The following is a 15,716-nucleotide window of genomic DNA, read 5'->3' on the forward strand; positions in this document are numbered from 1 at the left end:
GTGGTGAGGACGGTTGCCAAATCATCAAATATTTTGGGGGAATGCCTTTCCTTACCTCTGAAGCATATAAGCTCTTATTAAATCGACATGATCTGGAGTCTCAAAGCAGTTATCCCTACTGTTGTATCGAAAAGTGCACTTACCCTTAACCTGGCACACAGTCATGCATCAGAGCAAGAAAAAGAAGTGTGTTTTGACTTCTTGCTTAATTTAACGTGCTAAACCAAAATAAAAAGGGACACGACTTGATTTAAGGGAATTAGAACAAAATACTGTATCTTAAGCTTCATGATAAGGAAGACCATGACGCTGTGAGGCCAGATCTTGGGTTTAAGCCCCCCCTCCCCATAAACCCTCCTCCCCCAACCCCCACCCCTCCAAAGAAACTGGCTAGCTTTATTGAGTTCTGTGGTCACCGGGCATCTGCTATGCATGCCATTGGTTTCCAAAGGAACTGGGCCAAGGCACTGAGGTTAAATTAGTGCAAATCTTTCATTGCTAGTAGGCAGACTGCTTCAAACATGTTTTTCTGACAGTACAAGGCTGTCTTCACATACAGGGACTGTTCACCTTGGAAACACATGCTTTTCCCTCCCTACAAGAACACATTCACAGTCCAAAAAAAACCCTCTAACTACCAACAGGTTTAGTGTTTAGAATCACTCCTTCTCTTGACTACTTTGTTTCTTGTATGAACACCACCAAAGGAGTGTGGAGTCTGCGCTCCCGACGCCCACCATATTTCCTGGGTCTCCGGCCCGCCAGGCCTGGAGAGCGACAAAGGGTGGTGGCTCTCAGCCTTGGTCACATTCGCACCTTCTCTAAAAAGAATGGAAAGGTTAAGACACTTGGCCTTCTCGAGAGAATCCTTTAAATGTACTTGTCCAATCCCATGAAGCAAATTCATGTTGAGAGATAGGAAATAGGACTGGCCTGGTTTTGCACAACTGGAGACTAGTTCTCCCTTCCAACTTGATGTTACAATGTTGGTGTGACTATGTTTGTAAATTTTTTTAAGTTGTTGGAAATAGAGGTGTGATTTTTCCAGTTATTCGCCATGAAGGTCACAGAGTATGCTCTGAGTTGGCAGATTTACAGGTGACTTGAGGTTAGGAATGTCCTTCCAACCTGTCCCGGACATGGGCACCTCTCCTTGGTACTTTACAGTTTTCAAAATGTAATCTAACACCGCAGGCATATAAAAGGCCCCTCGTTCTGTAGGTGGCTACTTTTTAGAGGTCTGTGCACACAATTTGACTGGACTAAATTTAATATTAATTTCCCCAACACACTAACTCCACTCAAACTAGTGTTCGTTTTCATTATTGGTCCATAAGGTGCCAGAGTTGGTCATTGGCTTGACTAAATTTACCAGTTTTTTTCTTGAGAGATAGTTTGCTCTCCCATAGAACCAGCTTAAGAACATCAACTTTTAGGGTGGTTTTGGAAGATGAGAAGTTGTGCCTTAGTTTTGGGAACTGAAAACTTTGGCTGATACTATGTTAGAAAGTGGTTCAGGGAGTTTGGGGGGAACTTTTGTACCACTTTGCTCAGCAAATCTTATTTTGGAAAACTTCTCTGTCCCCCCTTTTATTTGAAATCATCTGGGAATCACTGTGACAGATCTAGTATCAACATGCTTGCCTGAGAGATTAGGATTCTGACTTTCCACATAAATTGCAAGGGAGAAGGTGTCCCATTTAAATTCCTGTCCCCTGACTAACACTTTCCTATCACCATGTAGGTGCACATATTAAAGTTATAATGCAAGGAAAAATACTATTCAGAAAGCCATTTGGCACCAGTACAGAATTTAACTTAAATACTCTGTAATTTAGAATTCACCAATACATTCAAACTTTTGGAAAGGAAAATAAAAAATGGGGGTGGGAGATCCCACCTCTTTTTGTTTATGAAAACAACACTTAAGGTCAGAACTGTTTAAGAAGATGCACTGCTCACAAGTTACAGGATTCAAAGAAACAGAATATTTTTGTACAGTATCTTCTAAAATGTTCAGACCTCACTCTACATCTCTTTACAATGTAATGTCTCCTAAGTAACTGGGTTCCCAATAAATTGATTTTGATGCCGCTTTTGCTGTGTTCTGTGTGCTTAATTCAAGCAGAAACTCTAGCAGAGGAAGATTGTTAGAAGTTTCTACTAGCTTATGGTTTGTAGGGGAGAGGGTAATGGGGGAAGGGAAGGATTGAATTACTTCTGTGCCGAGGTTCTGGGTCATCTGTAGCATCCAAATCATTGTCGCTACAATGTTCTGCCCCTGGGTGGGTTGGGAAACCCATGATGAAATGATACCTGTACCCCCAACCACCCTTTTTTCTGGATTCTTCTTGCTTAGTTACATATGCCTTTTTCCTGCCCTCTTGCTAACATGTGCCCAATGACATACTTCTAACCTGCTAATATTTCTTGGAAGGTAAGCTCTCTTGCATTCTGATAATTGTCTCTTTGATTTTCAAAGCCAGAGCACCCTGAGGCACCTCTACCTAGATAGACATAGAGCAGTATATTAGAGTTTGCAAATACTTCTGTAATTACCCGTGCTTTTTACTCCTTCTGCTTAAAGAACTTTATGATGGATTCATTTAAGCAGAGGAGATCTTTGCTGACTGAGAAGACTGAAAACAAAACTCCAGGGCAACTCCAGCTGAAGGTGATTTATTTAGTATAATTTTGATGATGCCTCTTCCCCTTAGAAAGTGCCTTCAGTGTTCGTATTTGGGGCACTCTTCGCTCTTGAGTAGTGCTCATGATGTAAATCATCAAATAATTCTGTATTTTTCAAGCAGTCGTGTTCTGCCCCTTTGGGCAGAGGGTGGCGGGGAGGTCCTGTCCTCAGATCCAGGCAGTATAGAGTAGGGGACCACGTGTCAGATCTGAGCTGAGTTTGCCCCCAGACAGCATTTCTGCATAATCCACAGCTGTCATGGTACATGTGGAGATGAGTGACTGGGCGTGTTCGCATCCTGTCCTGAGCCAGCGCCAGGTAGAGCAGGTGTCCGTGCCTGGCCCCGCGCGTAGGAGCCTCACGTAGTGCTGCTGAATGTCTGCGTGCCCCACATCTTCATCTTTCCTGCACCTTGTGTTCATCATGTTCCGAAATGTGAGACAGTGATTGGTTGTGTTCCACTCTGTGTGCCGTTTCCTTGCCTGACCTGTCTGTTTCTGTTTTTCCCTTTTCCATTTTCAACATCTATTATTTGGTCGCACGATGTTTCTGCCGCGGGCCGACCCTTAAATGTTCCAAGGCGAGTGGAGTGGACCCATGCATTAATTTTGCCTCTTGTGCTTTTCTAGGTCTCCAGAGAGAGCCCAACCCCTGTCCTGTAATAAGTGTAGAGCACTTTAAAGAGTCAACGGGTGTGAAAGGCCTTCCCCTGTATGCAGACCCCTCCAGAGTTCCTGGCACGAAAACTCAGAACAATTTAGAATCTGACTACTTGGCCCGAGATGGCCCCTCAAGCAACAGCTCGTTCCACAGCAGTGAAGAGGAAGGGACTGACGTCGAGGGGGACATGCTGGACTGCAGTGGGTCGCGACCCCTCCTCATGGAGTCCGAAGAGGAGGAGGAGAGCTGCAGGCCCCCCCAGGGGAAGCTGGGAGGAGCCGTGCCCTTCGCCCAGCCGGAGGTCTCCACCCAGCAAGCCGAGGCCGTGCCAGGGGGAAGAAAGAACCAGTTCCAAGCCCTCACGCAACCAGCCGCCGATGGTCTCGGGGAGCCAGACGTTTTCGCCACTGCCCCCTTCCGGAGCTCCCGGGTCCCCGCTGATGACACGGACATTTTCACCAAAGCCCCGTTCGTCTCCAAGGGCAGCGTGGCTCCTTCCCAGCCAGAGGAGGCAGACGTGTTCTTGAGAGCTCCTTTTACCAAGAAGAAAAGCGTGGAGGAGTTAACGGTGGCCCCGAGCCCCTCCCAGGAGTCGCCGGCGCAGGCCAGCCTCCTTGGTCAGACCGACGACCTGCCTCTGCTCCCGGGCCTTGATCGAGCCGTGTACCCCTCTGTCCGAGCTCAGTATTCCAGGGCTGGTTTTGCCCAGCCGTCTAACCTCCCCTCCCATTCTGCGCAAGCAGCAGACCATCTTGAGAGCATCGCTCCCAGGGGCTCTTCCCTGGAATCTGGGGCCCATCCTAATGACAGAAACAAAGGACCTCAGACCCAGAAAGAAGCTGTCTCAGGCCCCACGGCTGGCAAACCATTCCGCCCCCAGTCTTTATCCAAATATTCCCGTCACTATAGCCCGGAAGACGAGCCAAGTCCAGAAGCCCGGCCCATTGCTGCCTACAAAATTGTTTCTCACACCAATAAGCAGTCGATCGCTGGCTCTGTTTCCATCACATCCCTTTCCTCCAGGACTACGGAGCTGCCAGCTGCTGATCCTTTTGCCTTAGCACCCTTTCCTTCAAAATCAGGCAAGCAGAAACCTTAGGAGCCATACCTGAGCCTTAGGCCCCTGTCTCTACCCCACCCTCCGCACCCCCCATCACTCCGGGCTGAGCCTTCCTGGGAAGAAATATATCAAGTGTGATGTGACCTTTCAGTTCCATGAGTCAGAGCAGAACTTCTTCAGTCAGCAAACTCAACTGAGGTGATACTAAGTTGAAACTCCTTTAAGTTACACTCATTTCTTTGGTTTATAGTGATTTCTAGACTGTCAGGCATTTCTAGCTCCACCTCCACCCAGAACTCTGCTTTTTTTTTTTTTTTTTTGGTTTGCCCAGAAACAGTTTAAGTCTAGAACTACTTCCCAGTAAATCGAGAGATAACTTCCCAAAGGGGCCATGTTATTGCTAGTTCTATTCCTGTAGGTCCTGTTCTGAGTCTTGTCTGTTAAGGAATCAAGGAGAGTCCCTCCAGGACTTGATTTCATACTCCTGACAAGGGTATATTTCAGGAAGGACATGCAAGATCAAAATTCCACACGTCAAAAGGAAGTGTAACCCTGCAGATGCTGATCATTCCCGTAAAAGCAGCAGCTCTGGAAAGATTCTCTGGATCTGTTTCTGAGTCCGTGGAAACCAGGCTGGCCCTCGTGCATGAGTGTGGGTGTGTAATGTGTGTCAGATCCTTTTCTGTGTAGAAGTGCAAACCGATGAGGGATCTGTGCTCGTGTCTAATAGTACTGAACCATCCTCATGGGCACACTTCTCAAATCCGTATGTGTGCGCATGTCTGTGTGCACAGGAAGCACCTTCCCTTTAGGGAAGTCCTGTCCCACCAGGCAAACCTCCACAGTCACTCATTTACTGGTATTTGTCTCCTGATCTAACTGACTTGAACCCTGTTTTTTTAAGTTCTTTTCTCATGGCAAATTTGAATTCATTGGAATGTGTGGGAAAATTCTGCTGGAACTGAAGTTTCTAAGTAGCTTTTTTTTTTCTTTCCCCTTCCAGAATTTGCTGTTTGCTATTAACAAATTCCATTTACACAGTCTTGAAAAAGAATTATCCTTATATGGTTTCCCCTCAGAACAACAGAAAAAAGCACCTTGTTACAGTTCCAACCCCTGGGTTTGCGGTCTAAGTAATTTTTAAAAGTACTTAAAAACCTTAGGTCTGAGGACTCCATGCTGTCATTATAAAATTAATTTATCATGAGACTAGACCACCAATTCGATTTTCCTGTTTGTTTTTCCACATCCTTGCCATCTTTCTCTACTGCCTCTTAAGGCAATAGAAATTCAAGACATGTAAGTTTGTCTGTGAGAATGGAAAAGAGCTGAATCAGCTAGCCTTGAAAACCTTTCTATTCTCTCCTTTGATGTTGAAGCAGGTCAGATAGGTGACTGACTTGTGCTTTTGAAATGTCTCCTCTTTCTGGAAAGATCTGACTCATTCTTGGCTGTTTTCATATCCTTTATTAGGAGTGCCTTAAAAGGAAACTTAGGTCTCGATGGGACAATTTTGCTGAAGAAGTTCAACTTAATGTTTCCACTTGAAAGCTTCGTGTGACTTGGAGTAAATGTTAGTGATTTCTCCATTAGCTGGAGAAGTTGGGAGAGTTGCTTACCAAATCAGATTAACGATTTAAGAATTATTGGAAATTCATCCAAGAATGGAGCCTGAATGCCAAACTCGATTGCAGTGAATTAGGTGTCATACTCTTTAAGTCTGAAGTTCAAGGATCTTGGCAGTAAAATATGAACAGAGTCTTTTCAAGACTTTTTCTAATCTAGTCTCCACCCATTTTGTCTGACCATATTAAAAGGTAAATAACGGGCACTGGACCGGGGCTACCAGCAGTGGTTTTCCAACTGAGGTTCTGGCTGTGCTGGTCCTTCACTTTGGCAGATACTAAATGTTCATTCTCAGAGTTGGCTTTTCTCCTGGTGATCATTTCTGAATTTTCTATGTAACAGTGGATGCAGAATCATCTTTCCAGCTGAATGGTTTTGGCTCACGTATATGAAACAGTGCACCCCAAACTCTTCCCTTGGCCATTACCAAGTAAAGCCTTCACGTTCCGGAGCTAAAAGGATAAAGGGAGTATTCAGGGAGAGTCTCACCCCAGAAACTCTTATTAAATTAGAAGGTCATTCTGATTCACTCTTCCAAATAGTCAGCATTGCCTCTGGAACAGCCCTGCAAAATGACTTTCCTTGGGTTATCTGATCAGTCCCTCCTGATCATTTTAGTCATCAAGGTTAAGTCAGTAAAATCATGGTGGCCATTTTAGTTTTCAAGGTAAAACCAGTAAAATCATGGTGATTTTATTATATAATTGAATCAGTTGTCAAGCTGGGCTTGTAAGCCTTTTTTAATGCTCACTGGAGACCTATGATGGGTGGAGACAAAATACCTTTTAAAATAGGAAATGAATATAAACACATGCAAATTACTTTTGTGTTCTTACTGGGTGTTCCATGAAAATTTTTTGACTAAACCCTATAGTCAAATTTAGAATACATTAATAGCTAATAACTAGTGAATTCTGCACTGATCTTCTTGGGATCACATAGGGGAAATGTATCATTTAAAGATAAAATGTTGCCAGAGGCCATCCTGAATCTGGACGTCTGGAAAGTGTAGTTTTAAGGGGATCACGAGTGCTCAGGGTGCTTTGGATTCGTAGCAAATGCATGTTTCCAACAACTACTGCAGCAGGTTAACATTAAAGAGAAAAAACATATAGTCAACAAAATACCACAGTGTTTGTATTAGTTTATGTGTTAACTTGCTTTACACATAAGATACGGAACGCGGGAACCTGTGACCTTTCATTTCAATGGAGCACAATGAGCCAGAATATATTTAGACATAAAGCACTGAACCGTGACATACACTGATGAACTCTTATTAAAGAATCCACAGTAACCGACTAACAGGCACTATTGAATTAATGAAGTTATCTGATGTGTGGTGAAAAATATTCAGCATATCTGTTTCTTGGGCTCACAGCCCTTTGGCTCCAAATCCTTGTTAGATGGGAAAATGGAACGAACAAAATTTGATGCTGAAGCAGTTGCTGGGCAGGACCTGAGGGAATCTAGGTCACAAACTCCATTTCATTTTGGGTCCGCTCATTGTTGACTTGAAAATTCGTATGTGTGGACTGGTATGTATGAATTCACATGCCCACATTAGGTCTGAGTTTCACCAGGCAACCAAGATTTCTTTTGAAATTTTCAAGAAAAATACCAGTATCTTATTGATCCATTATCTAGTAAGTTTTTCTTTCTTCTTCTTCTTTTTTTGGAATTTTTTTAAATGGAGGTACTGAGAATTGAACCCGGGACCTCATGCATGCTAAGCATGACCACTGAGCTATACCCAGCCCTGAGTAAGTTTTAGAATACATGTACATCAGTGTTTCCAACTATCTGGTGGACATTTCGCTGGCTCATAAAGTAGCAGATTTCAGTTTTCTTTAAAATAGGTGTAATTACCAGAGTGATCTGACAATAGACATTCAATCATGCTGTATTTGCTTCTATAACAAGAAGTCATCAAAACGTAGGTTATGTAATATGTATGCATTATGTCAAATAGGAAATTTTATTATATAAGAAACTAGAAAAGGGTGAGATCCAACTCACTTTCCAGCAGGAAGGATACTACTTAAAATGGAAACCTGTAAGTCCCTTGAATAAAGTGTCCTATGTCTTTGGAATTGAAATTGGAGAACACGGGCCAATCAGCTCTGGAATGGCTGCTCATTACACAGATGCAGTTTTATATGAGGAATTTAGAACCCAGATTATTCGGATGTAAATTATATAGGAGAGCCACTGAAAAGACCACAGCTTCTAAGGGGGCAGGAGTGCCTTATAAATGCCCATCGCTACCCCTGAGTTAACCCTTCAATCCGGCCTTCTGGAGTAAGCATGAAGATTTTAAATGGAATCATGTGATTTAAATTCTTACTTTTCCCAACGACATTGTCAACTACTACTTGTAGTTCGTCTGTGTGTTTGAACCACCAGAACACTTGCAGATGTGTGAAGTTCACTTGAAGGAATTCAAAATGCTTGAAAATAAAAAGTAGTATCTGGTTGGGAATTGTTTTTGTGTTCTTTTGCTCCAGAATAAATGTGCTAGGTTGCTGCTGAAAACAACTAGCTGCTCAGCTTGGATTAGGCATCCACGCTGGCAGTGTCTTGATTTCCAAGATGCCACCTTGCTCTCTGACCTCCTGGTCCTACTGGCCTCATTTTGCACTTTGACCTTTATTATAGGAAACAGGCCTCCCACGTGTGATGCCCAAGATCCCTTCGTTAAAACACTGCCAGACACAGGTCTTCCTGCCTTTTCTCTACCCCTGCAAAGTCTTTCTGGCTCACCTTCCTTCTTCCTGTTCCTGCTTCATTTCCTCACATGACATTCCTCAATTTATGACCATCCCAGTATGGGTAATGAGAAATGTGATTGATCATGTTAATTCGTATTTGCTTCCCTTGTTACTGTCAACAGTTTCTTCTTAAATTTCAGCCTAGCCTGTGATAATCCCACCACACTGGAATAATTCCAAATAAGAATGAAATGGCACATCTTTCCCATTTCTTACAGACTAGAAGGAAGGATGAAGGAAGGTTGGCAGAAGCCCAGCCTCCCCCTATGGAGATGCAACCCAAAGGCCTCAGTGCTCTCCACCTTGACCTGACACAGGCCCGGAGTGCCCCAGAATGCAGGGGCAAGTTCATGTGTGAAGAGACCCTAGACTAGCTGGTAAAAATGGCTAAATGTTAACCAGCCCACTGGTGGCTTAGTCCAGCATCCCTATACCTTGTAATTCCACAAGAAATTTAGTCTGAGCTCAGAAGTGTCGATGTGAGTGACATACTGTTTAGAGTTTACAGTGACAATGTTCTGTTCTTGAAATTAAGTCAATGTTACCCACGTTGCATCAGAATAGAACCACATACACATGTTGGAAGGATCGGTTTGATTCCTTTTGATAAGGAATTGCAGAAATGGTTGTTACCAATGTCCACTGTGAGACTTTGGGAGTGAGAGAAGGTGATACCACCTTCCCACCCTGAAATGGCAAGTCAGTTGTCTTCTCTGAGTCTACCAAGGACTCCTGTTTGACGAGTGTGAGTGGAGTGTGTGCCTGTGTACATGTGTGTGTATCCTCATGCTTTCTGCCGTGGTTTTGAAGACCTCCTAAGGAAGGCATCCAAAGACACTCAGGAGGTGACAGTAGGTATCTAGAGTGAGTAAATCCAGTTCTGTTTGCCTACAACTTTCTGAGTGAGAACTGGAGTTGTTCCAGATGAAGGTGGGAAAACTCAGCCATTGCCTTAGACTCGTTTCCACAGTAAGCATGCTCTTCTCATCCACAAGGATGAGACTCAGTAGGGTTTGACCTGAACCCCTGGCTCGTGTGTGGTATTGGGAGAGCAGTAATGACCAGAACACTACAAGGCCTGCAAGATGTCACTTGGAAAGATGGAACATTTAACGTCATTTGTTAAGGGATAGAAACCAAATAAAGGCCAAGGACCATGAAGAAGAGGTGACCTCCCTCTACTGACTGTATTTTGAGTTGACGGAGGTCGGCCCAGCTGTAAGGAGTATTGAGGTCATCAGACCTCAGAAAACAGTATGTGCATGCAGTCTCAAGGGCTGTGACATGAGAAAGGGAAAAAGACATTTACAGAGTCAATCTTAACAGTTTTTGCAATACCTCTTATTTGCAGATTATTGGATTTATGTTATTGTACCCTTTGTGTGATCTATCTTATGTATCTGATAGTTTTTATGAATTAATTGTTTGAGTTGTAAACTCCTATACACTTTATTAAAATGGACCTAATTAAAATAAATGATTTACACTTTGTATTATTTCTTAAGTCAGATCTTCCTAGAATTAAAGGGCTCCATAAGCACCTTTCACGTAGTACCAAGGTTAGTTCTACATTTTTAAGTATCAGAGAACAACTTTTGGTTGGTTGGTTGATTAGTTGGTTGGTTGGTTTCCCATGCTGGCTTGTTATTTCCTGAGACCTGCTTCTATTCTAGATGTTTGTGGAGGCATAAGAGAAATAATACGAGATAATGGAGCTGGAAGGCTGAGTGGGGAAAACCACACAGCTCCCTGCTATGTAAACTTTCCCGTGAACTTCTAAAGTATGTTACCTGGGTCTGCCCTGCATCAGTATGCAGTCTTAAAAAAAAATCCTTGAGAGGTGGGGTATTTAGCTCAAGTGGTGGAGCACATTGCTTAGCTTGCGTGAGGTCCTGGGTTCAATTCCCAGCACCTCCTCTAAAAATAAATAAATAAACTAATTACCTCCCCACCTCAAAAAAAAAAAGAAAAAAGAAAAAAAAATCCTCGAAGAGAGACCATGAGAAACTAGAGAGAAGTCTTAGGTAGAAAAGGACTATACCTAAGAATTTTAAAATCCATACTGTGAGGGGAAACCCGCCTGCCTATTTCCTTTCCAAATCTGAGAAAAAATAACAGTAATATTTGAGCATGAATGAGCTTGACGTCCCAATTCAGGGAGAACGTAATGAGCTGAGTTCACAGATGTGGTGTTCAAAGAAGATCCAGGGATCCAAAGAGTTTGGGTAGAACATGCATGAGTTAAACCCGAGTTGGCTACTTGTTCTGAAGATTTATTTAAGATGTGATTCATCTGTCTATCTTTAAACATATGCCCTACCTAGTCCTACAATGTGGAGTTCTGTTTCTTTCTATTTCAAGTTATCATTAGCCCAAAGCACAGTCGTCCTTATCTGTGACTCAGACTGCTCTGGGGGAAGCCCGTTCAGATGCATCACTCCCACTGAGATGCAGGATTCAAGAGTGTTCTGCAGAGGTGGACAGAGCTTACCTGTGGTGACTCAGCTCTGCCTTAAACTGCTGGGACAGCCAAAGTTAGAAGCTCCAGCTCCCACGGGGTGGTCTCTGTTTACTTTCACTCTTTGACGACTCAACTGTTACCAGCTCTAAGACTGGTTGATAAGAGACCAGCCAGGGAGGACTTGCCTACATAATAATGCCTCCTCGTCTGGAACCAAGTGGGAGGAACCAGAGTGAGACCGTGGGGACAGCCATGAGCAGATGGTTTAGATCCGTTTCCCTGGATTTGAAGATAAAGATCTCTTCCCTTACATCCTGTATTTTTCCTTGAGTTTATCTTCCCTTATATTGAAGTAATAAGATCTATGGGCTTAAGTTAGCATGTTAGCTTACATGAAAAGACACCAAGTAATTCTTCAACCTGCTTTTCTGTAAGCTTAGCCCAGAGGCCCAAAAGGAATCTAAGTATTTCCTTCAGAAGGCAGCCCAGTTTTCTAGCGCTGATGTTTTGGGACCAATACCATCATGACACGTGGGATTCCCAAAGTCAATACTGTGAAATTAATAGTTCTACCACATCTCCCATGCCTCATCTTGTTTTTGAGCAGGACCTTTTGACCCCAAGGACATCCTTTATTTTTCACTCTTTAGAGAACCGTTATGTAATCTGAGGGAAATGGACCACAGTTTTCTCAAGGAGTAACCAAAAATTAAATATAAACTGTCAGCCTTTATTCAGTTTATAATGAACATTACTTGTAGAAATACTTAGTTCAAGTAAAATTTAAAACAGCTAAAGCTGCACATCAAAAATTGATGGAAGAATGAAATTGGGACAATTTAAGTCAAAATTTTCATTTGGGAAGTTAGAATTTAGTAGGTATAGTGGCCACACGAGAACTCAGTAGCAGAACCATTGGTAAAATTTGAAATGAACCAAAAATCAACTCAGAAATCTCCGTTGTAAAATGTATATAGAAAAGACTGGATCCCAACAAATACATTTACAATAAAATGGAAATACATGGCATAGGAAATTGATCCAAGAATTAAACTGACTTAATGGAGTTGCTTAATAGAATTTCTTGATGAAAATTCATCAGTATTTAGCCAAGTTAAAGTATCTGTATTCAAACACATTGGATGAAACCACCACAGTGGTCCAAAATGTCCTGGGCCTGCACAAGGGCTATCAAAGAAAAGCTGTCTAGATGGCCATTAGCTGCGAGGATCAGGAGAGAAGCTGAGTCCTGATATGCGGAAATCAGCAGTCAGTGGTATTTGAATGCCTGGATACAGATGAGATCAGTGAAGGAGAGCGCAGAGTGAGGAGAGCACTTACAACATCCTTTGGGAACATCTACATCCAAAGTGAAGGTGGAGAAAAAAAGCCACGAAGAAACTGAGCCACAAATGTTGGCAGAAAAACAGAAAGGTGACACCAAAACTAAGGCAGGAAAAAATTTCAAGGAAGAGGTGTGGGCAGAAGCATTAGATGCCACAGAGAGAAAAAAAGAGACAAAAATGTTTGTTGGATCTGTCAGGAGGCTATTGATCTCAGCAAAAGCAATTGCAGTAAAGTGGTGGGGACTGACTGCAGTGGGTTAAAGAGTAAGCAGGGTGTAAAGAACGAAAGATACATTTTAAAGAAGGGAGGGGGTTTCATTTTATACAATGACCTTGAATAATCCACCATTCAAGGACATGGTACATCTGCACTGATCCTTCCCCCACAACGCATATCTCGTCTCCAACTTTTTTCCCATTGCGTGGTGATTTTTTTTCTTAAAAGATTTATCCTTTTTAAATTAATGGTCTTCCCCATATCTTATATCTAACTTGCATTCCAGTAGCATTGATTTGGATGTGTTTTTCCCCTCCAGTTCTCATTCTCGTAACATCACTGAACAAATGTTTTGATGTCATTTTTAGGATAGAAAGGGAGAATTACACTATAATATCAATGAATTATTAAAAAAAACAAACAAACAGTGACTGTGGTAGGCTAAACAAAGCTTCCCCACTCCCCCAGTAGGTCCACATTCTAATCATCAAAACTTGTGAATGATAAACTCACACAGCAAAAGGGCTTTAGCAGATGTGGTTCAGTTAAGGATCTTGAAATGGGGAGATTATCCTGAATTATCCAGGTGGGCCCAACACAATCAGAGCAATCTTTGAGATGCAGGAGAAGTTAGAGAAGATGATGTGATGACAGAAGCGAAGATTGCAGTGATACTTTGAAAACAGAGGACGCCAAAGAATACAGGTAGACTCTAGAAGGTGAAAAAGACAAGGAAACAGATTCTCCCTTCAGAGCCTTTACAAGGAACCAGCGCTGCTGACAACTTGACTTTACCCCAATGAAAATGATTTTTTGGGGGGAGGGTGTAGTTCAGTGGTAGCGTGTATGCCTAGCATGCATGAAGTCCTGGGTTCAATCCCCAGTACCTCCATTTAAAAGATAAATAAATAAATAAATTGCCCCTCCCTCCCAAAAAAACCCCACAAAAACAAAAAAACCAAGCTGGAGGCTCAGCTCGCACATGAACCATTCTCTAAAAGAAAATGATTTTAAACATCTGACCTCCAGACTGTAAGAATAAACCACTAAGGTTTGTGATCATTTGTTACAGCAGAAACAGGAAACTAATCCAGTCACAGAAATTACTCTCCAAGGTTCTGAGACAAGTTAACGCCAGCATAGTTCTTATAATAGTGACAAAGGGCAATAGACACCTGGTGTTGAGGGATGGTGGGGAAGAACATGGGTTAAGACTACTTGTCCATCACTTCCAAGCTGTGTGAACTTGATCAAATTACTGAACTTTCAAGGGTCTCAGTTTCTTCATCTGTAAAATGGGGACAACATTAAATGCCCATGACATAGATTGTCATGAGGTGTGGAAGAATGGCCCATTTTAAGTGCTCAATGTTAGCTATTTCTGTCTGATTTATCAGCTGTACTGTCACCACCATTGGGTAATGTCACCATTCCCGCAGCCCACCAAGCTTTGAAATTGTGCTTTACTGGACATTTTTTAATATTTGCATTTATTTCATATTTGGACACAAACTGAGACTTTATTAATGTTTTAAAATTACACAAAATGTGATCATGCTAAGAGCTTGAATGGAAATGAAGAAAGAGCTTGCCAGTGGGGGACACAGATGAAGGATTAATGAGGGAAACGCCTGAATATATTTGTATGCTAGCAGCTAAGGAGAAACAATCTGCAGAGAGGGAGCAGATGAAGACGAAGAAATAACTAAATGAAAAGCAAATGGACAGCAAGTACAGCCAGCATCCAGATCTTGGTTTCTAAATACCGTTCCCTAATAAAAGGAGCCAGGGCTCCAGGAGAAATGGCTGATTCTAGGGCTGAGGCAGGAAATACACAAGATGAACCAGGAGCATCTGTAGTCCCAAAAAGTAAAGGCATGCTCAAAACAAAACAAAACAAAAACACAGGGGCACAGGCTCAACCTGAATTTACTTCCAATGGCCAGAGCTGAAATAACTTAAGCAATGAAATAAATAACACAGTATTAGATTATAACAAACTATAAAGTAAATATCCATGAGTGCATGCTGATATAACAAATGACAATAAGTAAATGAAGAAGAAAAGATTTATCTCACACAGGAGAATTTCAGTGAATTTATTTAGATCCTCCACCCTCCTCAAAGTGGAGCTTAATTCCACAAACTTTGAGTGAGGGTTGTAGCTTTAAAGAGCAACATATGGAAGGGGAAGGAGGAGGGAGTAACTTTACGGTGAGAAAACCTGAAAAACACCACCTTGGCCAGATGATTAATGTTAACATCAACAGTGGTAAGTCATGTTGATAACATGAACCTTTGATGTGATGTGATGAGAAGGGCGTTCACTATGGTCTTCCTCCCCAAACTTGTAACCCTAGTCAAACCAAGAGAATAATTTCAAACTGTGGAGTTTGGTTAATGTGGGTTCCTTAGCTGTAGCAAATGTGTAACGGTAATGTAAGATGCTATCAGCAGTGGAAACTGGATAAGGGATACACCGAAACAATCTGTACAATCTTTGCCACTTTTGTGTAAATCTAATATATTCAAACCAAAAGTTTACTTAAAAAATAATAAATTGGGCAAACTCCCTAAGGAATGGGAGGAGGAGTAAGGAGGCAGATGGATCCAGAAAACAGGTGAAGGTAGTGGCTTTGGGTAAGGAAGATGCCTCTTCTCCTGCCATGGGAGTAAGGAGGTAAGATTAATGCTGTGTTGGGGAGGAAAACTTTCTCTCTACCCTCTTAGGTTCATTTCTTGGAGGCCTGCAAATTAAACTGCCAAATGATAGATTAGGAAGAGAAAAGACATTTTTATCCACATACTTACATGGGCGTTCACAGAAAAATATGACTCGATGAGGTGGTTCAAATGTGGGGCTTACATACCATCTTAATAATGTGT

General features: G+C 42.3%; 1 protein-coding gene across 6 annotated transcripts in view; it reads left to right on the plus strand.

Annotated features, from left to right (window-relative positions):
• The window catches only part of AAK1 (AP2 associated kinase 1), a 147,614-nt gene extending 137,331 nt beyond the window's left edge, over positions 1–10,283 (plus strand). For all 6 annotated transcript variants that reach the window (XM_064494422.1, XM_064494423.1, XM_064494425.1 and 3 more), the window contains one exon: positions 3,319–10,283. In XM_064494422.1, coding sequence (XP_064350492.1) covers positions 3,319–4,448 — 1,130 coding nt within the window. In that variant the 3' untranslated portion in view covers positions 4,449–10,283. The remainder of the gene's footprint in view (positions 1–3,318) is intronic.
• Positions 10,284–15,716: the final 5,433 nt, after the last annotated feature.

Source organism: Camelus dromedarius, chromosome 15 (genome assembly GCF_036321535.1).
Source record: "Camelus dromedarius isolate mCamDro1 chromosome 15, mCamDro1.pat, whole genome shotgun sequence".
NCBI lineage: Eukaryota > Metazoa > Chordata > Mammalia > Artiodactyla > Camelidae > Camelus > Camelus dromedarius.